Raw genomic sequence first — 26,140 nt, 5'->3', positions numbered from 1 at the left:
CGAAGGCCTCCTATGAAGTCTGCAGTTTGTCCCAGAAAGTGATGGTTTAGTTCTCAATGCCAGAGTGCAACTCCCAGCATAGATTTGCCAATAAGCTCAGCAGGATGGGCAAGAAAGACAGAACTCCTGAGTTGTGGGTACCTGCCAAGAGTAACCAGTGTTCACTGAGAGCAGAATGAGTGCTGGCTGGGTGTGCACCTGCCTGGTTCTCTGAATTCTTGTGGATGCAGAGCCACGGGCTTTTGCCTTAACCCGTTTGCCATCTCTATTGAGAACAGTTCCTGGGGAGCCAGGTGGAAGCACACCTGAGTCAAATGGCCTTAAGTCACTACAGAAATGGGTAGGCAAGTTCTCGGGCAACCCTGCATTTGTCTTCTCAGTCCGAGAGATGGGGCAGAGCATGACTGCTTGAGGGGTCTGAGAATTAATGACCTGACATTTGAAAACTGCTTAGGAGATAAATTGGAAGTACTAAGTATTACTATTTCATGTGGAAGTCTGAAAATAACCTCACCAAAGCATCCCAATAAGTAAGTAAAGTAGGCTAGCAAGAAGGAAACCTCAGCTGTCTGGAGTGTGTGTGTGTCTTAGATATTTTCTTAGGTATTTTTCATAGAAAGGAGAGGAGGACTGGAGTACATTCTGAGGAAACATTCAGCCACTGTGCTGGTCTGCAATTGTCCTGGTTTCTTTTGCTTCTTCCTTAGTTCCAAGTTCCCAGGGCATTGCCAGCCTCAGGGCTCCTAGCAGTATTACTTCCACTGCCTCCTTCCCACCTTGTGCTTAGTCAGAACCCTTCAAGACCTGCTTTATTTCTGCAGATTTTTAGCCTCTTGCTGATTTTGCCATTTGTCTTGGTCCAGGACTTCCTTCTGCTTCAGTTGCCTGCCACTGTAGCCCTTGACTTGTTCCCTGGGATTCGCAGGCACTGCAAGTTCCCAGGATTAGTGGTCTTCCTGCCTCTGTGCCATCAGGGTCCCTTCAGCCAGCACATGTATGCTTCTGCTCCGGGAACTCCATTTTTTCTTGGTGACCAGAAACTCTGGGACATGAATCAGCCTCCAGCTTTTAGGGGATGGCACCACTCTTCTTTCCCAAGGAGTCTGTTCTAAAACCAGAAGTAGGCTGGCCATCCTGATGTACAAGTGGTATTCTGCAGAGATCATTACTCGAGACTGTTGTCACATCTGTCATTGATTTTTTAAGTTGGCAGTAATGGGGAGAACTGGTAGTCCAAGGGTTTCCTACAATCCCTTGGCTAACTCCAACGCCTCATGTAGGCTGGCCAAGAGCAGTTTTCCTAAGTGCCACCTAAGTCCTGAGGTCTGGTGAGCCATGTTAGCCCAGGAACATCATATTTTCTCTTAGAAAATCCTAGCTTGAGGGGCTGGGAATATGGCCTAGTGGTAGAGTGCTAGCCTTGTATACAGGAAGCCCTGGGTTCGATTCCTCAGCACCACATATATAGAAAAAGCCAGAAGTGGCGCTGTGGCTCAAGTGGTAGAGTAGAGCCTTGAGCAAAAAGAAGCCAGGGACAGTGCTTAGGCCCTGAGTTCAAGCTCAAGGGGGGGAGGGGCGGAGGGGCGGAGGGGGGAGGGAGCATCCTAGCTTGAAAGAGAAAAATAAGAGACGAAGCAGTTGAGAAACCATTTGTTTTCAAATGAAAAGAAATTAGCAACACATTGTTACTATTTTTTGTGGGAGTTTTTTCTTAGTGGTAGTAGGACTTGAACTCAGAAACTTATGCTTGCCAGGCCAGCTCTCTATCACTTGAACCATGTCCCTAGTCCTCCAGTCTTTATTTGTGAGTTCTATTGTAATGGAAGTCCCTAGGCCTGATTCAGGAAGGGGAATAGAGGATTTCTCAGTCTGGTTTACAGAAAGAGTTGATCTTTGTTACTTTGGGGGAAGGGGGGATAGGAAACCCACAGGAAAGAGACCTGTGTTATTTCACAGGGGTATTTAAAGTAACAGCACCTGACAGCGTGCCAGTAGCAATGACCTTTTCCTGCCTCAGAAAGCCAAAATGTTGAATGAGTAGTCCCCCATACAGAAATGATCCGCAGAGTCATGGTGTATAGGTAGTATGGATGGCAGCAGAGGACTGAGGGCTTTGTGGACCCGCACAGGTAGCTGAAGGCAAGGGTGGGCTGGCGGGCTGCGGCACAGGTGTGCACCGTGGCCTGTCATCTTGTTTCATTTCCCTTTTCCCTGGTCCCAATTTGAATTGCCAAAATATGTTAGATTGCAGTGCGTTATTTTATTTGCCTGCTTTGTAATTCCTCTTTACCTCAAACAGATGAAAAACACAGCACTAAAGCAAATTGACAGCTCTTGAAATGAGAAAGATCTTTATCCTTCAGAGTGTTGATGTAGAAATAAATGAAAGAAAAACATGCTTGTTGGGTCTTGAAGCAGCTTGAGTTAGTACTTTTTTGTTGTTGTTTTTAAGGGTATATGGTGGGATTCTCTCTTTTTCTTTCTCCTTTTACTTTGAGGAGCATTCCTTTATAGGATGTACCACTGTCTGTTCTCCTATGCCTTCCATGCTTCTGAAATATGGTTTATTTGTGCACACCTAAAGCAGCATAGTTCATAAAGCCATGTGCACTTTGAGGTTAAACGTCATTCATCCATACTGATTTTACTATATTAGAATGGGAGGGTGATCGATACAAAATCTGTTCCTTTTGCAGCCCTTGTCTAGCTAATATTTGTGAGCTCTAAGTATGCCGGGGCTGGGAAGCGTAGCCCACACCAGCCACTGACCACTGGCCAAATGCTTTCTTGGATATTATATCACTAATTTCTGCTCCTTAAGGCTGAGGGGAAAGTAAACAAATCTTCATTCCTTTTAGTGCAAGCAAGTTGAGCTGCCTGAGAGAGCCTTCCCAAGATCATGCTCAGTTAGAGACAGCTGATTGGGACTTGAATCCAGGTCTTGCGAGGCCAGAACTTGACTTTATTTGATTTGATTACTGGTGCTTTCCCGGTAGCCATAGAATTTCCAGGGGCCTGTCTGCTTTCCTGGGGAATGATGGGGCTGGACTCCTATCTTCTTGGTTTTTTTCTACCTCAAAGATTTTATGATACCTCTGAAAAAGAAGTTACTTTGCCAAGTGACTGAGTCCTTTGCCTGTAGCTGTGCTTGAACTTTGTTCTCAGCACCATTGTGTCAGCCATTATTTGACAATGCTTTGGGAATTTAAAAATCATAAAACAGAATGCTTTTAAAAATAACTTTCTTCATTTTGTTCATTTTCAACAATTCCTTTGAGTCAGGACTTGAACTGAGCAACCCATGGGGACTTTGACCGAGCATTCATGGAGGTGACTTTAGGGCTCTGAAAGATTGGCTGTCAAGGGAAGAAGCAGGAGCTAATTTGGATACCTTTCAAAGCCCAGGGAAAAGTCTTTGGGTGAGCATTCACTCAGGTGCCTAATACTCTACAGTTCACAAAATTCTACCTCCTGCCAAAATTGGGCTTTAGAATAGAGGAAGCTGCTATTTCTGGCATCTAAGTGCTACTGCTGCTGAATTTGGACCTGAGCAGTTAGGGGGTGGGGGTGGAGGTGGGGGTGTCTCAGAGTCTTTGAAGTGCCAGAAAGGACTCAGAGGAGCCTTGGAGAATGGATTCCTACAGCAGGTGGGAAGTGCAATGGTAACCTCTAGGTCACTTCTAACTCCCCAGCCTGTGATGCGGAGACAGATGCAGCTTCTTCTCTAGTCACTGGCATTCACCTGGCTGAGTTCATCAAAATCATAGGCTGAAGGAGAGAGAGGAGCCTGGGGCCTAGGAGTCCTGCAGCATCCATGACCTGCATCCTTTGGGCAATAGTCTGTCTCTCCTAATGTTCAGGTAGCAGAAAGGGATAGCAGGGGGCATGGAGGCATGGGGGTAACAAAGCTCCAGGGGTCATTCTAAACCCACGTTCTTTGCATTTGTGCTCTGTGATCAATTCAGTTTTGGACAGATAGAGGCGCCTCAGCAAATACTGGTTTAATGAATAAATCTGTCACCTTGGCTGGGCTCTTCCGCTCCCTCATTCTTCATCCACCCCAGTCCATCTAAAGGGACAGAATAGAAGGAATTAGAAGTCCCCTGCCCAGGTCCCTGATCCTCTTGAGATGCAGTCAAGCCTCCTTCCACCCCTCCGTCAAGCTATATCCTTTACTTCCCTGTTCTACACAGAGAAAAGAAGCCACACATGGCCCGAGGGATTGACATTGGAATTAGAACCTGTGCTTTCCAAACCACACAGCTCCTCTCCCCTTCTCCCCAGCTCCCTAGGCGGATGGCTGCAGCCACGCTTGTCACCATCCGAGATTGCATTGGCCACAGGAGATGTGGATGATTTTTCCATTTGGTCCTGATGTTTATTTCATGCCCATCAATATCAGCCCGTATTAGGACAGATGAGGTGGTTATTTACAGGCTGTGCATTTTCACACTTGGTAATTATAAACCCTTTCCCTGTTCGGTCAGAGTCGTGGAGATCTATTTTGGCAATTAGCAGTTTAGTATTTGTTTAATGGGAATGCAAGAGAGTGTTACGGCACATCAGTGCTCCCCTAATGATTTTCCTCTCTCCTCTGGAGCTGGCAGGTTTGGGCCTTTTTCACGGTAGGTGAGGCCTGATGGGAGAGGTTGGAGTGGGGAAAAAGGAGCACTAGGCAGCCTGCTTGCCACTCCCCTCCCCCAGAGCACACTTGCATGCATGCACGCACACACGCACCAGCAACCAGCACTGAAATGGGCCCTGGATTTCCAGAGCACAGCAGCCGCCACTCGAAGGAGCCTCACACAAGAGGCCATTAGGCCAGATGCCATTTCCATGTGACAGCTGTCAGGCTGCCGGATCCAACTGCTGCTTCTCAAATAGCTCGTGCCCAGTCTCGCCCAGTGCCCCCTCTCTGTGGCCCCTTCCTACCACTTCCCTTCTTTGGGCCCCTCCTGTCAAAGCCCAGGCTTAGATAAGTGAGAGGATCAGAGACAGCCTCCTGCCCCACTTCCCCAGGGTTAGACCAGAGCCCAGGGCTTTGTCTACACTCCTAACATCCAGCTCCACCTCAATTGTAACTCCATGGGCAGATTCTTGCTTCTCTGTTGTGTTTGAGACAGGGCCTCTTGGGACTGCTCTCCCAAGGACATGCTGATCCTGTAGTGGCTTCCCTTGTTGTGACCCACTTAGAGAGAAAACACAGCACTGGGTGTGTCTGTGTGTATGTGTGAGGGGCAGGGAATAAGGCCAGCGTCTGTTATGATGAATCTATTCCAAATCAGGCACTTCTGGCTACCACTTAAGCCTTTCTACAAACCCTAGGAGATTTGTCTCATTGGGCAATGCAGTCTTGTTAGCTGAACCATAACTGTGTTCTAGGGCTCCTATGCAGTTCTAGTTCTTGCTATCAGCTTACCCGCTGTTTATGGGGAAACCCGTGATCTCCAGCTCTTTGATTTGCCTATCTACAAGAAGGAGCCCACTGAATCCTCCTATCCATTTACCTCTTCAGTCATTCCCCTCCCTCTTGAACCCACTACAGCAATAGACACACCATCTTCTAAGGTATCTAAACAGATCTTTAACTTTTTTTTGTAGGATTTTTAAGGCAATATTTGTTGGTTCATCCAACAGACAATGACATTACACTAAACCCTAGGGACTTTAAAAATGGAGCACAATTGAGACCCGCATGGGTAGGAGATGGAAAGGACACGTCCAATTTTAAATCCTGGCTTCACTGTTTATGTGATCCCAGGCAAATCACTTAATCTCAACAAGCCACAATTTCCTCACCAATAAAATGGGTGTGATAGTATCTACCTTCAAGCTGCAAGAATTAAATGAGCTTTGCAAATTGCCCATTAAACTCCAGTAAGTGGTTGCTATTACAACAGTCATTACTGGGGAGAGGGGAGACATTTCATCACAAGAGCCTGATAAGTACTCCTATAGCCAGAATCCCTTAGTGGGAGGTCTTGCCTAACTAAATCTCCCCGATAGAGTTATATGGAGTCCCCACAGGCAGGTGTCCCTTTGTTATTCATAACTGCTGTCTGGTAAACACTGGGTTTGATTTTATTAAATGGGAAAGTGGATTGGCCACTCCAGAATCAAAAACAGCGAAAGTAAGAAAAAAAAGGGGGGGGGGGCTGACAAAGAAGGATTCTGCTTGATGAGAGGTAGAATATTCTGGGGATAGAAGGCTTGAAGAGCTTTTTTTTTTTTTTAAGATACTAAGTAAACCTCTTGCTATTCAAAAAAGGAATGGGTAAGAATTAAAACAGACTTGGAGTTATTACAAACTAAATTTTCTTTTTTTACTTATAAAATGAAGGGGTTAGTATCAAGGGCAGCAACTAGGACAGAACTCTTAAGTGTGCCTCCATTGCTCCAGAGCTGAGCTGTTTGAGAAGCTGCCTGCTATCAGGGGAAGCAGAGCAAGAGATGGCAGGAAATCAGGGACTGGCAGGTGAGACTTGGGCTTCTGGACCCAGCCTCTGGCAGTTCTCCAACAACCAGTAAGGAAACTAAGGCTCAGAGAATTGAAGGTGTGGGCTGGGAACATGGCCTAGTGGCAAGAGTGCTTGCCTTGTATACATGAAGCCCTGGGTTCAGTTCCCCAGTACCACATATATAGAAAACGGCCAGAAGTGGCACTGTGGCTCAAGTGCAAGAGTGCTAGCCTTGAGCAAAAAGAAGCCAGGGACAGTGCTCAGGCCCTCTGAGTCCAAGGCCCAGGACTGGCACAAAAAAAATATTGAAAGTGTATGGTAGAGCACCAGCCTTGAGTGGAAAAAATGAGAGCCAAAGGCCTTGAGTTCAAGCACTAGTATGTGTATACACACACACACACACACACACACACACACACATACACACACACCTATTATAGTCCCCAGGGAAATATTGGTGGCAATGGGAAAAGAAACAGAGAGCTGGGCTGATCCTCACTTCTAGCATTCTATTTATAAGTGGCCAAAGGTCTATCAATGTGGGCCTTTTATTGTTGGGTGCATCCATCAATACATATGTCCCATTGGCTGCATTGGCCATTTATAGCTGGTTTTCTGCCTTGGTGACACCTGGATCACTGGAGAATTTGAAAAGATCCTCTTCAGGGTCTCATCCATAGTGACAATTTAAAAGGCTGGGGGCAACCTAGGCAGCAGGTGTTTTGATAGCTCCTAAGGTGCTTCTGGAGACAGATCAGGCTGAAGACACTGACCTAGAGTTCAGCATGAACTAGTGGGATTTTCTGGCCACTGCTTCTCTCCATTCTGCCTTTTGGATAGTGCACAAAGAGACCCACCCTGCCCTTGGTGAAGCTGACACACTGGAAAGCCCTATTTCAAAAGACTGGACACCACTAAGCAAGCCTTATACCAGGAGCTGATTTTGTCTGAGACTAAGCCGGCAGGGTAAGAGTAAAGAACTGGTCTTCCTGTGTTCTGAAATAAAGCAGCCCGTGGCTGTTGACAGTGCAGAGGCTTCAGCACCTGTGTCTTGGGTGGTCCCGCCACATCAAACAGCTGTCTGCTCTGCAGCATTAATGCCTGGAGTTCATGGAGCATACATAATAAGGCCTATAAGCCCTACGCACTAAACATCATGGTCAACATTTGAGGGTGTTTATTTAAACTAACACTTGAAGCGTTTGAGTGGGAGCAGGAAGCAAAATTCAAGGGCATATGTTCTGGGGGTGTTGGAAAGAGCCTGTTTTCTCCTCTTCCCTCTCCTTTCCCTCCTTGTAGCTGGCCAGATGATTTTAGGTCCATTTGAAGTGCCATTTCCTGCTTTGTTCTTGATATGGATGGAATGTGGGTGTATTTGCATCCCTGGAGGAATAGGAAATTTCTTAGGACAAATGTTGACCACAGCAAAGCTCTGGAACAGCCTCACAGAACCGAGCTGGCAAAGGACCGGTAGAGAGCTCAGTGCTCCCAGATGTTGCCTCAACAGCTTCTGGGCCCATTTCTTCCACTCTGGGCAACATCCTTGCAAGGGAATTTTAGAGACCATCTCATACAGTTTTCTCCTTTCACAGATGGCTCCACTGGAGGAGTGAGGCGATGCCTTCCTCCCTGAGGTGCAGGGTAGGGTGGGATAGGAACTTGAGCACCCTCAACAGGCTCTGCCCAGCACAGCTTGCCTTGATCAAGCTGCTCCTGGCACTTGCTGAGTCATTGTCCCCAGCTCTTTCCTCTTTAGCCTCTTCTGGGAACAAGTTTTCTGCGTCCTCTAGTCAGCTCGCCTTCATTCACCTCTATGCTTGGAAAACCAATACTGCACAGCTCGGACCAGAAGAGGCAGATCTAGGAGAACACACTCTAGAGTCGTAGTCGGCAGCTGACCAACTGGGCAAATAGAATTTTTGACCTTCATTTCTACAAGCTTCATTGCATTGTGACTTTAAAGATTTCCTGTTGAGCCCGCACAGGAGCTGGGCTGGCTGTATTCTTAACCTCTGGATACGATCAACACCATCTGGCTACTTCCAAAATCATCCAGCAAGAATGTCTGGCTCCCAATAAGTCTTTTGACTCATGCGAAAGAGGGTTCGCTCATTCATTAAATGAATTAGGATTAGAGAGGCATCACCCACTGACTTGAGTGGTAATTATTCCTGATTTTTCATGGTGCTCATTTAGTGAGGAATGTGGTTGCCAATTTCTCTTGGCTTTTCTAGGATTTCTGTCTTCAACCTTACTGCTAAGGTAAGATTTAGAGATCTTCTACACCCTAGCTCTTTGTCCTATTTGGAAGGTTCCTTTTAGAGTGTAGAACCTGATAATTTACTGTCCAGCCCACTATTCAGCACTTTCTCTTCTCCCTCCCCTGCGTTTTTTTGTTTTTGTTTTTTTTTTTTTTTGCTTTTGTTTAATCTTTGGTGTCATGCAAGATCTTTTCCCCTCCCTTTGAACAGGTTTTTTTTTCTTTTTATTATTTAAGTAATTATACAATGGGGCTACCATTTAACAAAACAGTTTGTGAATACAGTGTATCTTGATGTTAAAAAAAAAAAAGAAGAGGAAAGAAAGGAAAAGGATCTGTTACTGGACACCAAAGGAAAAGGATCTGTTACTGGACACCAGTGGCTACAACTCTAGTCCTAGCTACTAAAGAGGCTGAGATCTAAGGATCATGGTTGGAAGTCAGCCTGGGCAGAAAGTCTGTGAGACTCTTAACTCTAATTAACTATTTTTAAAAAAAGGGGGGGGGGGAAGAAAGTTAGAAGTGGAGCTGTGGCTCAGGGTGGTAGACTGTAACCTTAAGGGAAAACCCAGAGGGCAGCACCCAGGTCTTGAGTTCCAAGCCCCAGCACAGGCCCCAAACAAGTAATTAGTAGCCACAAATATGCTTTGCAGTAAATCCCAGGACCTCAGTGAAAGACAATAATTGTTTATTTCACCTGTCTGGAGGATACTAGGAATGGTTCTGCTAAACTTGGCTGGCCTTGCTTGCATGTTTTGGGGGATAGCTAGCTCTCAGCTGATCTAGGTTGGCCTCAGGACAAATGGGGGGTGAACTTTGCTCCCCCCCCCCCCCGCATATGTCAGTAGGCCAGCCCAGGCATGCCCTTCTCATGGCGATGGCACAGTCCCAAGAGAAGACATGCAGAAGCAAGCAAATCTTTATCAAGGCTAGGCCCCATGAGCCACTCTATTCTCTCCACCTCATTTTATGACCACCATACGTTAAGTCCAGATGCAAGGGATGGGGAGAGAATGTGATTTGCCTCTTATTTGTACTTAGGTTGATACTTTGTAAGTAAGGAATGCCTAATAAATACAGGTTGAATAAAAGGAAATACAATTGCCATTAGCTCAATTTCCTAATCAAGATCAGCTGCATGGCACAGACAATTACAGGAATTTATCTGTTACAAGGAAAGTTGATTGTCAAAGTGGAATGTGAAATCTGCCTTGGGTGCAGGGGCAGGTTGGCTTTCTTGTCGTTCCTTCATGGATCCTACCGTGTGTGTGTGTGTGTGTATTGGAGCTTGAATTCAGGGCCTGTGTGTGTGTGTGTGTGTTAGAGCTTGAATTCAGGGCCTAAGCTCCATCCCTTAGCTTTTTTGACTCAAGGCTGGAGCTCTACCACTTGAACCAAAGCTCCACTTCCAACTTTTGCTGGTTAACTGGAGATGAAATTCTCACAAACTTTCCTGCCCAGGATAGCTTCAAACCATGATCCTCAGGTTTCAGCCTCCTTGAATATCTAGGATCATAAGTGTGAGTATCTTGTACCCAGCTCCACCATCATTTTTATGATGTTAGAATGTAAACATCCAAGAGAAGTGAGGAACAGAAGAGAGATCACCACACTGCAACACTATAGTGGGTCATCCAGAAGAGAGATTTTGTTCTGTATGTTGAAGAGCAGATGCATGTTAGAGGGAGCAAACTCCATCTAGAGTCTTTAAGTTTTGTATTGTTTTTCACTCTTTAGAGTGGAGCAGGGAAAGAAGGTGCCACCATCCACCAGCTGCATTAGCAGCACCTGGGAGCCAGTTGGAACCACAAGTGCTATTGAACTGGATACTGAGGGGTAGAGAAGGGGAGGAGATGTATGGCTTGGCTGGGTTACTCTGGTATGGATGATATTGAGAAGCCTTTCCCAACAGCAGGGGCCCAGAGACTAGGAGTATAGATCCTCCTACCCTTGACTCTCTCCCTACTGTGCTACAGCCTAGTCCATACTTTGCCAGAGACTGAAATACTCAGGTGCCTCAGGCTCTGCTGGTGTCAGGGCAAAGACCAGAGCATCCCTTTCCCAGCCACTCACCTGAAAGATATTTGACACTGGAAGACACTGTTAAGGACACCAGGGCTCCTTGTCATTCTGCCTTGCTCATTGTTATAAGGCATTTCTCAAGGTTGGATTAAGCTCTTTCTCTCCAGAAAACCAGGCTCCTGTGGGACAAAGCAGGTTGAGGTTCAGACAGCCTCTGTCCTCTTCTCATCCTTAGAAGACCACTAGGCCTACTGGTGCCACACCTGGTACACTGCAACCTATAAGGTGGCAATGTGTAAACAGTGTGGATGCAAACTAAATGCCTGTGTTAACCACAGGGAGTTTTCTCTGGGAGTATTTAACAAGTTAATGGTGTTTGCTACCCTCCTACCCCTCTGTGCTATTCTAGACCTTGAGAGAGAGCTGGCCTGTGTGTTAATGTTGGTAACTCTGTTCGGCCAATGCATTTACTGGGTTTCACAAGGGTGTTTGCGTGTGCACTCATGTGAAACATAGAGCGGCTGAGATCCTTATGGGTTTGCTGGCTCCAGGGCTGATCCCAGTTACCTCAACTGTGCCCAGTTTTCCCCTTAATGGAGACTCACACAAGCTGCTTCTGTTTGATTCACACAGAACCGTGAGAAACAGGCCCGTATGTGAGGCCCGTGTTTTTCATTCTATTCAGTCTTTGTATATTCAAATTCTCCTAGTTTCAGCTCTTGCTGTTCTGCCAGATTTCCATCGCATTGATGGCTTCTCTGAATTAATAAGTGTTTTGCAGCCACTGAAAAGTTTTCACCCCACCAGCACTGGGACTTATCCATATTGATTTTTTTCCCTTTTCTCTTTCCTCTCTAGCTACTTCTTAGATGTTGCATTTTGTAAAGTGTTAATAGAATTTTTTTTTCTTTTGCCCTGACACTATCTATTCAGGAGGTCTTTGCAAGTCCCATAGTACAGCTGGACTACAGAGGAAAGAGCTCTCTATTCTTTAGGACAATAGTTGTACCCTAAACACACAGTGATCCTCCCCCATGATCACCAGGATAGAGTGAGTGTTGGAGGCTTTGTAAGAAAGCAGCCAATTACGCACGGCTGAAAAAGGGTTTGGAAAATGCATTTTTTTTGGTTGTTAAAAAAATTCAAAGTATTTCCTAAGGGGATCTGAGTCTCAGTACCAAAACATGGCCAACACAGAAGGGAAGCTGTTTTCCTTACTGTTAGGCATTTTCAGCTCAAAATAAGGACTTGGCATTCATTCAGAGAACATGGAGATGGGTGTGAAGAAGCAGATGTCACATTTACCTTCACTGTCCCAGCAGGTCTCACCTCCCCAACACACACACACACACACACACACACACACACACACACACACACGTACACGCACACATGCACCCTGGGCATCAGGATTCATATCTCATCCCAGGGTCTAAGTCTGAGTTGCCATATGCTCTAGTGTGACTGCTCTGTGTGCAAACACACCGGTTGATCTTATGGCGGTTTTGCTTGAGTGGTGCATAGGAGGCAGAACGGCTGTTGTATATATGGCCTCAGCAGGTGCCTGGGGGCTCTTCAAGCCTGCCAGGGATGGGCATCTGGGAGGGGCTGGGGGAAGGAACCTGCTCAAGTAATCTGCAAACTATCAGTGCCTGCTCCTGCCAGCTGGTGCCTGAGAGAGTGAAGACAGCACCCTGACTGTCGGGAGGGGTTACCAGGCAAGGCCATTCTCTCTCTTCCCCCCACTCCCTGCACATGACTGCAGGAGTGAGGACCAGAAGGGGAAGGCCTCAGGAGGAGCTTGTTTGTTCAGGCTTGGTTGCTCAGCAACAAAAGGGGGCCCTGTCTCCAGGAGTTTTTGAGCTAGGCCAAGTCCCTTCAAGGTTTGTGACTGCCTTGCCTACCCTCTCTTCCATCCTTACATGGACTTTTTGCTCTTCTCTACATTATATCTGATAGCATCTAGAAAAATAGATTTGATTTGTCTGGAGGCACCATTTTAAACCTTGTTTTCTTGTTTCTCCTCCTGTCCTCTCCTAAGTTTCAGCTCCCAGTCTGGGAGGAGTGAAGAATGAATAGCCTGTGATTCCTTTTCTCAGCTGGCTTCACTCAAGCCCCCAGGCTCATTTATGAGCTTTTGAGCACAAATCAATGGTGCTGGGCCCTTCCTAGTTACATCCACACAGGAGAAAATGCTCCCAGTACAGAGCCTTCTGACTGATACTTTTCCACCCACAAATACATAAGTTGTGTTGTGTTTCTGCTACCAGTCTTGAGTACAAAATGAATAAAGAGAGCAAGGTGCTCACAAGAGCAGACCAGGTACTCTCTCTAGGTCAGCAGCTCATTAGTTAAGACAATCACCTAGGCTAAATAGATGTGTGGAATAAAGAATTTGACTTAAAACAAAAACAGCGGATTCTGAGGTCAGTTCTGGTTCATTAAGTATTGAGTTTCTTGAAATCTACTTGCCAATCAAGTTGACACTCCTGAAATCTTATTGTTAGAACTTCCAAAATGGTTGCAGGATACTAGAAACCTCCAAAATGATTGCAGTTTTCAGGGAAAACTGAAATTGTCCTTGGTATTTTCTTCTCTTTGTTGGTTTTGCAAAGGTCCTAGCATGAGTACATTTGTTTGCTATGTCTGCCATAATAAATACCACAGAATGGTTCCAACAACAGAAGTTTATTTTTTCCTAATTCTGGAAGGTAGAATTCATTATGTTAGGGTTGATTTCTTAATTACCTCCCTCCAAAATACAGTCATATATCAGGAGGCTGAGATCTAAGGATCATGGTTCGAAGCCAGCCAGCCTGGACAGAAAAGCCCCTGTGAAACTCTTATCTCCAATTAACCACTCAAAAACTGAAAGTGATGCTGTGGTTCAAAGTGGTAGAGCAGTAACCTTGAGCAAATGATCTTAGGGACAGCATCCAGTCCCTGAGTTCAAGCCCCATGACCAACAACAAAAAATACATAAACAAATATATTCATGTACACAGTACTGGGGGTTGTCAGGATTTCAGTTATATGAATTTTAGGGAGCATAGTTTGTCCAAAAACAGTTAAGTTGAAGTCTCATTGGTAGCTGGAAACAGTGTAAAGAACCATCAGAATGAAATAACTAACCTCCTTGCTCTGTGAAATCATGGCAGTGATCAGGATCGTATTCATAGCAGGGTGCAGGTGGCTCAGGCCTGTATTTCTTTTCTTTTTTTTTTTTTTTGGCCAGTCCTGGGGCTTGGACTCAGGGCCTGAGCACTGTCCCTGGCTTCTTTTTGCTCAAGGCTAGCCCTCTACCACTTGAGCCACAGAGCCACTCCTGGCCGTTTTCTGTATATGTGGTGCTGGGGAATTGAACCCAGGGCCTCATGTATATGAGGCAAGCACTCTTGCCACTAGGCCATATCCCCAGCCCCTCAGGCCTATTTTTCTTGCTACTCAAAATTCTGAGATTTAGAAGATCACAGTTTGAAAAGTTTATGCAGAAAAGCCTTTGGGACCCTGTCTCCAAAATAACCAGCAGAGAGCAAGGCTGGAGTCCTCAAGGGATAGAACCCAAATAGTAAGTAAGTTGAGCAAGTACAAGACCCTGAGTTCAAACACCAGTACCACAAAAAAGAAAGAAAGAGCCCAGGCACTGTGGCTCCTATATGTGACACCTATAATTCTAGCTACTCAGGAGGCTGAGATCTGAGGATCTTGGTTCAAAGCCAGCCCTAGCCAGAAATTCTGTGAGACTCTTATCTCCAATTACTAATTACCCCCAGAGTTGGAAGGGGAGCTATGGCTCAAGTGATACAGCTCAGGAACAGCACCAGGCCCTGGATTCAAGCCCTAGGACCCACCAAAAGAAAAAAAAAGAGAAAAGGAAAAACAATCTCATGATATAGTAAGCTGTAGTAAGTTTTCAGTATTTAAAATAATTCAACATTACTGGTTAAAGCATGGAAGGAAGGGAATTCCATGTACAGTACACTGTAAGCCATATTAAAATAGACACTTTTTAAAGTAAATAGTAAAGGAAAATATACCATGTGTTAACTGTAGTGCTAGGTAGAAAGATTCACCAATATTTTTATTTTTTATATTTTCAAATCTTCTTCAGTGAGCCACTATTACACCTATAATGGAAACCACTGCTCCCAACCCCTACTATTTATTTGTAATGTTGTGTACATTTTGTAGAAATGCCTAAAGCTGCCTCTCTTTTGTATTTCACAGGTGGAGGATGCGATGCTGATGTTTGATAAAACCACCAACAGGCACAGAGGTAAGATGCCCCAGCATGAGAAAGTTGTCTGTACCCCCTCTCCTGGCCTTCGTCACTCCTCATGTCCAGCCCCACTGACCAAGATACCAGGAAGAATCTCAAAGCAAGCAGAAAGTGGTGGCCATGTGTTGAGGATCTCCATTAATGGACAGCCACCTTAGCACGGAAAATCCAGATACAGATCATTAAAACCCCCATCCCTTTTTGGCTTGGGAACTCTCACTGGTTTCAGCCACACTCAGCACACCCATTCAGATAAGACTTCTAATCCAGACTTTCTTAATCCTTTGCTATCAGCACTAAGTGATTGCAATGGAAATTATTTGTAGCAGTTACTCAAGATTGAGTTCTCAATTTCCATTGAATGTGGCTTAGATGTAGACTGTTAATCTAGAGAGAAAGAGAACCTGGTATTAAGTTTGTTTGCTGAGTATAGCAGTTGAAGATGTGGCAGTCCCTCATGGCACCTCAGAATGTGTAGAGGACAGGTGTACTGATTTGTAGCCTCTCTTTTGTTCCTTCTGTCCTATTCATGTTAAAGAAATGGATGTCCCAGAACCTTTTTTGCAATGACTTATAAAATGTTATGTATTTGAGAGCTCTCCTTGGGAAAGGATCCTTAGCATTGAATGGATTGTCAGAGGGAGTTCTGACCACCCCTTCAAACAGAATTATTATTTTCTTGAAAAAAAAATAGAAAGAATCTAGAAAATCCTCCCCAGAGGTAGTAGAGTCAAAGAACATTATGACTTAGCATTCCATTCTTCAGTTCTCCAGGAGCTTCAGGTTTCTGGGTTCCAATTGCAGAGTGTTAATGAGCAGAACCTCTGAAGGTGGGGGCAGGAAAGGGTGTGGGGCATTCTCCTAAGGGCAGTGGGGAGCTGATAGTGAGCCCAGTGAGCTGTGTTTCCTTGCCACTTGGATTGTGTTTAGATGTTTCTCTCATTGTTTACATTCTTGCTGTCACCTGTGATTAGAAGCAGTTACCCAGTGCCGACTGTACAACTTTCCTGTTTGAGGAAGGTGGCTGAATGAAGGGGAGAAAGGAATGAAAGGGGAGGGGGTCTTGGCTGGCAGAGTAGGAGGAAGACAAGCATGTCCTGATTGTGCTGGGTCATTGTGCCCATCTACAGCGACCTCAAGATGGGAAAATGAGAATTGGGTAGCAAGTGTTTGTAGAGGGAAGAGATGAGCCCTGGGGAAGGTTGTGTGACTTTAGGTGAAAGCACCTAACTTTTTTAGGCCTGGGTTTATTCATGTGTGAAATGAGAATAATAGTAGTACTTCCTTACCAGGACTGTTGGGGGTGGAATGCTGAGCAGAGTCTCAAATATGCATCAGTGTTAGCTCTTGTTACCATTATGACTGTCCCTTCCATTTTGTGAGTGTGATAAACCCAGGTTCAGGGATGGTAAATTATATACCCCAACCCCACACAGCACAGCCTCAAACCTAAGACTGATAATTCCAAATCCTGTTCTTTATGTGTTGTGGCCAGATGAGAAGGGTTTGGTAAGAAGAATATTTTCATCCATTTAGTTTTTTCAGGATTGCAATGCCTATCTAAGGTAGCACCCACTATTTACTATTATAATTCATAATCCTGGAAGATTTTGGAGCAGCATTCAGGCAATATTGTTGGCCTTTCTTTTTTCCTTCTCTCTCTCCCTTCTTTACTTCCTCTTCTTGTGTTGGTGATGGAACTCAGGGCTTCTAGCTGCTAAGCATAAGCTATATCACTGAATGAACTCCAGCCTCAGGCCTATGACTTCCTTTTTTGATGATCAATGGCAAGAAGTGTTTTTGATCTGCTGTGCTAGGACCTTCCACTGTGCCATTTTGTCATCAACCCTCACAGCTAATTAGGGACTGGTGTTTTTGTCATCTGAGGAGCCTGAGAGGACTGGAGGCTTGTGGAGGCGACACTACTAGGCTCTGACAGAAGTAGATTCTTACTCAAGATGTCAGACTTCTGGATAAGTTGTCCCTTACTGCTAACCAGAACCCTGCTGCTGGACACAAGGTTGTTCCTATTTCAAACATAGGGGAAGGCATGCCAAGAAGTTTCTAAAAGAAAAACCTGGGATCTACCTTCCCGTTTTTTCCTATTCCCAATGTTGTTTCTGCACAGGTGGAAGCTTTAGGCCAAATATACCTTCCAACACCTCAAAATAGGCCAGGAGGAATTTTCTTTGGGGCTTGAGTTCGAACTCTACCTCATAATGGGTCTTATACTAGGGCTTCCTTCCCAACCATCAACCATCTCAGGTTCTTTCTTTAAAATTATGGGCACTGAGGAACCCAGGGCTTAAAGTGTGTATCTGGGCTTAGTTTTTTACCTAAGGCATTCCAAGATGAGATCCTTTAAAAACTGTGTGTGTAGGAGGTGTGTTGTTGTTGATGTTTAGTGCTGGTACTGTGGTTTGAACACAGGGCTTCATGCTCTCACTTGGCTTTTTCAGTCAAAGCTGATACTCTGCTTCTGGCTTTTTTGGTGGTTAATTGATGTCTCATGGACTATTCTGCTCACACCGACTTTGAGCTTCAGTCCTCAGAGCTCAGCCTCCTGAGTAGCTAGCTAGGAATGGGCACGCATTACAGGTGTAAGCATTTGCTCCAGCTGGAGTATCCGTGAGCTGGGAACTCTGAACTGGGCTGAGCTTCCAGGAAGCTGACTAGAAAGTGCTCTTGATTGGAGATTGTGTTAAAACTGGTCTGGGATGCCTTCAGAAATAGGAAGGCCATTCTCTAGCCCCAGGGGAGATCAGAAGCTGTGTTGCCTACATGATCTATCACTGGATGTAATGCCCCCTTCCCACCTTCTACTTCTCCTTGTTCTATACCTCCCTCACTCTCTTCATGAAGCTGGTTTGTCCAGGGTTTTCTGCTGAGGGAATTCCAGAGGGACCATCTCCAGGCATTCCCAGGGGCTGCTCCTCAATCCTGAAAGGGGTCTGAGCATCCTGTCACAGTTCCCACCCTGGACTCTGCTGTCATGGCTACATAGCTGTCTAAACATATACATGAATCATCTAAATAGAAACAGCCATCACTTTCCAAGCACTGACCATACCCAGTGCTGGAACAGCATGGGTGCCTGCAGCTACTGGGGCTGTTTGATGGCAAGTAACCATAGGTGAACTGTGCCGCCCAGAGGCACACACGGGTAGAAACAGAGCTGGGACATCAACCCAGCCTGTGTGACCTATAGCCCTGGCTCTTGGCCACTGTGAAGACATGGTGCTGGCAGTCATATAAGCAGGAGAGTGGTGACTTTTGAGTCTGAGTGCTTCTCTGTGTTTTGTTTTTTGCCACATCAACCCTTTTTACTGAACCATGATAGTCTTTCATTTCCAGATGGAGAAACTGTAAGTTTAGGGATGCTGCACAGCAGGTTCCCTCAGCCTGGCAAGGAACTGAGCTAGTGGTAGAAGCTGGGGGCCATCTTGGCCTTGCCCATCACTTCATCCCATGGCCTTCCCTGAGATGATTTGTGCTAAGGAGAGAGGGCCTGGTGGCTTTCCAATTTTCTCAGCATCATTACATTTGCTGAAATTTGTTGGAGGTGGTCTGAAAAATATTGGGCTGATCAAAGGATTTATTCATCAGGGGGAAATTTGTTGCTTTATCCTTGTAAAACTCAAGACAAGATCTGAAACTCAGCTTTAGGTATTGATCCCAGGGCGAGGAAGGGGAGGGGGTGCACTGGAGGGAGGAAACAGCCAAGCACTGTCCTTGTAAGTCACTCATTTGCTGGTGGGAGTCTGTGGAGTGAGAAGGAAAAGGGAAGGTGGAATAGCTCCCTGCTCTCTCTCCACTTGTCCCGACACCTTCAGCTTTGTTGAGAAAATAGAACGTGAGCATGTTGATTGCAGAAATAAGTCCAACATTTACTTCCTTCTGGTGGGTCAGAGCCATCTGGATGAGGATCAATCCACCTGTTTCTCTCTCTGACCCCAGGTCCTGGGTTCCTGAACCCTGCACTGCTGGACCCCTTCCAGGGGAGAGCTGAGTGATTGGGAGCCTACTGGGAAATGAGTGGGGAGCCTCTGAAGCTTACGCCATCATCTGGGGAGGGTCCACTGGAGAAGGAATAGTCTCTGGCCCTGGCCATCCCTGTGGCTGCCATTACCCAGCAGGCCTGTTTGCTGTGGAAGGTTGCCAGAGGCAAAGAAACAGCATACACTGAGAGAAAAATAAAGATTAGCGTGATGGATGACTTCTGCCAACAGTTAGCAGTCACTTATTAACTGTAATGCTAATGGCTTTGGAGAGGAACCACTCCTGAGAGCCATAAGCCTCCAAAGAAAAGGGCCTTTCCTCTGTACCTCTGCTGCAGGTCCTTAAACTGTGGGGTCCTTTCCCAGGATGGCTGTGTCTCCTCACTGGAGAGATACATGGTGGGCAGATGCAGCTAGAGGGAGGAACTTTTCATAGACTCACCTCCAGGCCCAAGGCTACTGAGCCCAGACCTCGGCTTCTCCCTTAAAGCTTGCTCAGAGTCTCTGTCCCGAAAGCCGTTGGCCCAAATTTAAGGTCTCCATAATTTGTGTAATCAGTTTACTTATTAAAATGGTGCCAGGAAAGATGTAACTGAATCTGTGATAGAAGATAATGCTTTTCTAAGGAGAAAAAACAACCCTTAATATCTTGAATACCTGCCAGATACTCACTTTTGAAATTGACCTCTGAAGTCAGGATTAGTAACACCATATAAAGATGATTGAGCATCTCACTAATTATTAGCTTATTGGTGCCTGTTTGTAAAAAACAGAGAAGGCATGTAAAAAGATTTTCACAGAGGCATAAATTAAATTGTTCTTGTTTGTTTTAAACTGTATATGGTGGTATATACCTATAATCCCAGCATTGGGAGGCTGATGCTGGAGGATCAAGAGTTTAAAACCAGCCTAGGTTATATAGAGACACCCCTACCAATACCCCAACCCATCCTACCCCTTGCCACCAGTTATGAAAGCATTGCTTCATTTGTGGAATGTCAAGGACAATGTAAGTGTTTTTCCTGATGAGAATATTGTAATATCTGATTTTACTTACCTGAGGTAAAAACTGGCATTTACAAGCTGAAATGGGACTTTGTGGGTTAGAAGAAGGGTGTTGTTTGACAGAGGGTACACCCAAGAGGGTGACTGGGGAGAGCTAGAAAGCATGATTAGGATAGCTAGTCTCCGCTGCTTGTGACACTGGTTCTGACATGATAAGTCACCCTGAAACCTACCAGTGTCCAGGGTGCCCACCATTGGAATCAGTGAGGTTTGTTGCTGGTCTGCCTACTAGAATTATGCCAGTAATATTTCTCAGGACTGCATCCCATAGTGCTAAGTATCCGTCAAATCCTGCCCCATGTCTGAGATATGTAAACAGGTTTATTGAAAACCTGTAAACCAGTGGCCAATTGTTATTAGTCTTGATCCTAATTCTGCACCTGAATTGGAATCCAATTGATAAGAAAGCATCTGCGACTATGTGTCACAGACTACCCCCTGCAGAGGGTCTTGGCCTTACAGAGCCGTCAGTGTAGTTGTAGTTTCTGGTTGGCATCTTAAGCAAGCACAGGGTTTTGATGGGATTAGAGAGCCTGGATGAGTCCTTATCGGTATGGGGTAACTATTTAGGTAAGGAATTAACCACACCAGGAATTTAAGAAAGAGTGGTTAGAATGGGGTAGAAACCCAGCCTGACCAAGCTTCCTGCAGTCAGACATTGATTGACAGGAGATCTTCGAGGACAGGAGCAGTGGTGACTTGGGGCACTGGAAGAGATTCTGACGACAGTGTTGTGTGCAGACTACAAGCTGGGCACACTTTGGTTAGAATGAGGAAGAGTTCTGGAGTCCAACAATAAATGGATATCCATTTCTCTCTCCTAGATTCTCAGACCCCAAGGTTCCATGGATTCAGCTGAGTGCATTTGAAAAAAGGGGGTAGGGTGCTGTGTTCTCTACCATAAGACACCCCCCCCCCCACCAATAGAGCTTCTCTCTTATCCCACAACTTTGCAATAGTGAGGGTAAGGGAGAAGGTGGGGCAGGAGACACAGCCCCCCACCCTGAGTCCTCATTCAGAATCCAGCTCCAGAGCTGTCTGTGCATTTTATCTTCTCGTTAAATAAACACGATTAGCCTTCCTGAGAAATTGGTGCAAACATGACCTCGCAAATAACCAATTAAAAGGGCAGGGTTGAAGGGGAACATGAATTTGAAAACATGTAAAGGAGGCCATTAGAGATTCCTGTAGATGCCCCAGTACTGGCGACATCGATCCAAGACCTTAATTTTATTTCTGACAGGAAAGCGAGGAGTGTGCTTTAATTTTTTTTTCCCCTTCCCCTGAGCTAACTCAATTCCGGAAGCACCCATTCCGGTGCTGTCTCTTGCGATATTAATCAACACAGCGGCTCAGGTTCTGTTCACCTGCTTTGCTTTGGAGACACAAAATCCTACAAAACCACTCCTGTGCCTAGCAACAGGCCTGAGCCAGGGAACCAGGAGAGCCTGCAGATCTGGGGGATGAGGGATGAGGGGGAGCTCGCTTCCTGAGGGAGCCCAGTTTTCTTTTGCCTGAGTATAAATCGTAAACTTCTTTCCTTTGGAATAAAAGCCCTAGCACCAAAAGGGTGGTGAGCTAATGGCCTTCCTGCCTTCCCCTGGCCATGGCCCTTGGAAGCAAGAGAAAGGAGTGGGCCCAGGGTCAGAATTTCACTGACCCAGAAGTGGGTTTTTGTGAAGGGGGACAATGAGCCCTTTGTTGCCTCTTGTTCCCATAGAGGCGCGCAGGCTGTGAGTCTCACTAGTGCTCTGAGAGCTGGGTGAGGGCAGAATACAGAGGCCCAAAGGGGAAAGAGGCCTCTGCTTGGTGACTTGATTAAAGCACTCTCTTTCTTGGCACCCTTTAGAGCTGCTGGGGTCATGAAGGGCTAGGTCAGAGGTCTCCGAAAGTCGTGGACAGCTACTTCCCTATGGACTTGGGGTTCCCAGAGGAACTCTGAGGATTGTATGGCTCAGGACTTGTTGCCGCTGTTGGAACCTTGTGGGTCAGAGGGCAGACGCCAGACCATCTGTATCTCTATGTCTGCTCATGTGCCAGAACCAGAAAGAGCCTAAGCTTTTGAAGTGGCTGTCCTTGGATTAAAACCTTAGCTTCTTCATGGGCTCAGTGATCTGCAGAGGACCAGAATGGAGCTGGCTGTGTTCCCTATGGAGGCGAGATGGTCACTTGCTCAGGAGGAGATCCTGGTGTTCAGCTACCGTTTCTTTCCCTGCCCACAAAAACAAAACAAAATATCATCCATTTTATTTCTGGAGGTGGGGGCGGAATGTGTGCGCGCACACATGTGCACGTGCATGTGCATGTGTGTGTGCTGGTACTGGGCTTGAACTCAGGGCCTGGGCACTGTTCCTCAGTTTTTTCACTCAAGTCTGGTGCTTTACCACTTGAGTCACAGCTCTACCTCTGGCTTTTTTTGATGGTTAATTGGAGATGAGTCTCACAGACTTTCCTGCGTAGGCTAGCTTTGAACCATGATCCTTAGATCTTAGCCTCCTGAGTAGCTAGGGTGGTAGGCATGATCCACTGGCACCTGGCTAGTTTCATGTCTTTAGGCAAACAAAAATGTGTATGGAACTTGGGAGAGGCCCTAGTCTTTGTATCCCTTTGCATACAACACATGCTAGCATGTGCATGAAGTATTTCTACAAGGCTTGCCACAGACACTGGAAATAGTCACAGTGACACAGTGGTTAAGAACACCTGACTACGGATCCAGACAGTTGGAATCTTAAGCTCTGTGACATAATAGCTGTGTGACCTTGGGCTAGCTCCTTAACTTCTCTGTGACACAGATTCCTTATCTGTCAAGTAAGAAGACATTGGGTTAACCTGAGGATTGCAGCATTTAATAAGAGAAGGTTAGGAAGCATCTCTGGCCATAATAAACACGCAGATATTTTTTATGTACAAGTATATATGCATCCATAGATACAAATGTACTTGTACACAAATGTATAATAAGTGATTGTCTGCTTCTGAGAAGATTGTGACCAGAGAGGGAGAGATGGAGGTAAGGGGAACTTTTTTTTTTTTTTTTGATAGTCTGATTTACCTTTTGAGTTTTTGTCCCATGTGTGTTTATTACCCATTCAAACATTTACTTTTATTACATAAGCTTTTAAATTCCATTCCAGTTTGAATCCTCAGTGTGGTGACTTATGAACATGCAAGCGAAATTTCAAAAGAAAAAAATATATTTTTCTGGGTCCTTGTCCCAGCACCTTGACACCATAACTGTTGTCACATCTACGTCCCTAGCATCTGTGCACATATTTTTCAGGTTGCATGTGGCTGCAGAGCTCGTGCATCCTGTGGTGTCTCTGACACTGTGTATAGCATGAAGGACATGCCTGGCCTCCCTGGAGACCAAGGCGACCCGGAGCAGCAGGCTTGATTGTGTGTAGCTGAGACTTCTTCACCTCCAAGTCGCCTCTGTCTTGTTCTTTCCATATACAGAGAGACCGGATGGATAGATGAGGATTTTCTGCATAGTTTCTGCTCTTCTCAGACAAGACAATGTGCTATTATTAGAATAGCAGTCTGTCTCCCACCTGCCTGTTTGCTCCATTTCATCCAACACCAGAGGAGAGAGGTCAGAACAGGATGACCCCGTCCCAGAGTTCAGAGTACTTTGTAATTAAAGGAGGAAGAAAAGGTAAAAGCATTTTTTTAAACCCAAGTTATGGTTAGTAAACATAGTTGGCTCTTGTAGCATGAGGGAAGTATACAGTCTTCCTCTGGGTCCTTGTCTATAACTTTAGAGAAGAGTTCACACATCCAGTGAATGAAGCTGGGGAAATGACCAGCAGTTTAGGCTAGTGTCACTCCTGGGTTCAGGTTCCACACACAGCTGTGTGACTCTGGATAAGTTCTAACCTTCTCTGAACCTCACTTTTCCCATCTGTTAAATGGGATTATTAACGCTGGACCTGTGAGGTTTAAATAACATAATATTTGTGAAGCATCCCAATGTCTAGGAGACTGTCTATATTATTATCCTACTATTAACTATTGCTATTTTGTTAATAGCATTGTGACCAGAAATATAGGCTGAGGCTTGCTAACTAGAAACAGTATCAGCTCTCAGGAAGCAATTGACATGCATATGTTATAAAACTTTTCCACCAAAAAAAGAGAAGCGGGCTGGGGATATAGCCTAGTGGCAAGAGTGCCTGCCTCGGATACACGAGGCCCTAGGTTCAATTCCCCAGCACCACATATACAGAAAACGGCCAGAAGCGGCGCTGTGGCTCAAGTGGCAGAGTGCTAGCCTTGAGCGGGAAGAAGCCAGGGACAGTGCTCAGGCCCTGAGTCCAAGGCCCAGGACTGGCCCCCCCCAAAAAAAAAAAAGAGAAGCAATTGACAGATGCTGTGGGGTTTTCTACACTGGAAGGTACTGTGGGTTGAGCTGGGTCCTTGAAAATATTTGTTGAAGCCCTCCACCCTCATACTGAGAGTGTAATCATCTTTGGAAATAGATATATGTCTTTGGAGGTTGCCTATAAGGAAGAACATGTGCAGAAAGACACATAAAGAAGACACACACATTTCCTCAGAAGCAGAGGCAGAGGCAGTGATAGGGCTGTAAGCCAAGTAATGCTGGAAGTAGCAGACAACATAAACAGAATCCTCCCCAGAACCTAAAGAGGGTACAGCTCTGCCAGCACCTGGATTTCAGACTTGCCGTTTACAAACCAAGACCAAATGAATTTCTGTTGCTTTCAACACTCCTCTCCCCCATCCCCACCCCCAATCTGTTAGAGCAGCTCTAGAGCAAAGCAGTGTTTTCTACAGGATATACCTGCTTGTTCTCCAATAACTCGCAGTCCTAGTGGCCCCACACAGGCTGCTTTCTATATGCCTTCCAACCCATTTCTCCTCCCTCAGCAAAATCATGTACCAGAGAAATTAGAGAAAATACTTCTGTAACTGAGACCACAGCCCCAAATCCTGATGTGGTTCATGCCTTGCCCACATCTGTGTAGCCAAAGACCTCCAAAATTGACCTTGGGATGTTCACACACACACACACACACACACACACACACACACACACACACAGTTTTAGTCATTTCTTCAGAAGTCAAAGAGGAACCAGAACAGTTAGGAGTTGTCAAAATCTCATCAGTGTAAACCATAGTACCTAGTGCGTTTGTTTTTTTCCAGTTGGTTCATTAAACTTAGCTATTTAGGCAAATAAGATTTTACAAAAACAAACCATAAGGACAGAGGGAAAAAATAAATGAGTGTTCATGTATGTGAGGACATGCCCCTTGGCATCCTTCCATTCTGCCTCTACTTCCATCCTGGGAAAAGTGAAAGAAACTTCAGCAAGACAGCCAACTTCAAAAGCTGCCGGACAGACAGCTTGGTTTTCCTTTTTTATTGTCCCAGGAATCCTTTTAGGCAGGGACATGTGCCAGATTTCATGCCGGAGTGAGTTTTAAGCTACATCAATGCAGCAGAGGGTCAGAATGGCAACATCTGCAGGTCAGGACATCTACGGTGGTCAGGGCCCCCCGGTAGGCCCAGCAGTAGTAGATAATTACAGTGTGGAAGTGCTCCTCAGGTGTGGTCAGCAAATCTAGCAGCATACAAAAATAACTGCGATGACTCAGTAACAACCAAAATGGTGTGCCTTTGGGTGCTCCCTACAAACCTGAAATTCTTAATTCACTTGCCACCTATTTTGATTGCAGGATATAATTGAAAATGACTCCTTCCCTGGAAATGTCCAGCATGGGGCCCGAATCTAGGCACCCTAGGTAAAGCTGGGCTCTTGCAGCCGCTCTGTGGCCTCTGTACTCAGTGCAGGCATCCGATTTATTATCTCAGAGGGCTGGGCTGGTGCATGCATGATTCATGACTGCTTTCCATTGCTGCTGGAGGTGACATCATCCATTCTGGGCCCAGAATAGACACAGAAGCCACAGTGGCCTCAGTTTGTTGTCTGCCAGCCCTGCTCTCCCTCACCTCTCTCACCCAGCTGCCTTCTGTTGACTGGGGAGGAGCTGTGGTGGGTCTGGGTAGCCCTTTGGAAGTCTTTCCTAGGCAT

General features: G+C 45.7%; 1 protein-coding gene and 1 long non-coding RNA gene across 14 annotated transcripts in view; one reads left to right on the top strand and one right to left on the bottom strand.

The window, feature by feature from the left end:
- The window catches only part of Msi2 (musashi RNA binding protein 2), a 369,528-nt gene that overhangs the window by 230,212 nt on the left and 113,176 nt on the right, over nucleotides 1-26,140 (top strand). For all 13 annotated transcript variants that reach the window (XM_048365273.1, XM_048365277.1, XM_048365278.1 and 10 more), the window contains one exon: nucleotides 14,968-15,016. In XM_048365273.1, coding sequence (XP_048221230.1) covers nucleotides 14,968-15,016 — 49 coding nt within the window. The remainder of the gene's footprint in view (nucleotides 1-14,967; nucleotides 15,017-26,140) is intronic.
- LOC125365293 overlaps nucleotides 14,113-26,140 on the bottom strand; it is a 32,524-nt gene continuing 20,496 nt past the window's right edge. The window contains exon 3 of the long non-coding RNA XR_007213683.1: nucleotides 14,113-14,161. This is a non-coding gene — a long non-coding RNA (uncharacterized LOC125365293). The remainder of the gene's footprint in view (nucleotides 14,162-26,140) is intronic.

Source organism: Perognathus longimembris, chromosome 17 (genome assembly GCF_023159225.1).
Source record: "Perognathus longimembris pacificus isolate PPM17 chromosome 17, ASM2315922v1, whole genome shotgun sequence".
NCBI classification, from domain to species: Eukaryota; Metazoa; Chordata; class Mammalia; order Rodentia; family Heteromyidae; genus Perognathus; species Perognathus longimembris.
This window is presented reverse-complemented; position numbering and strand designations above follow the sequence as displayed.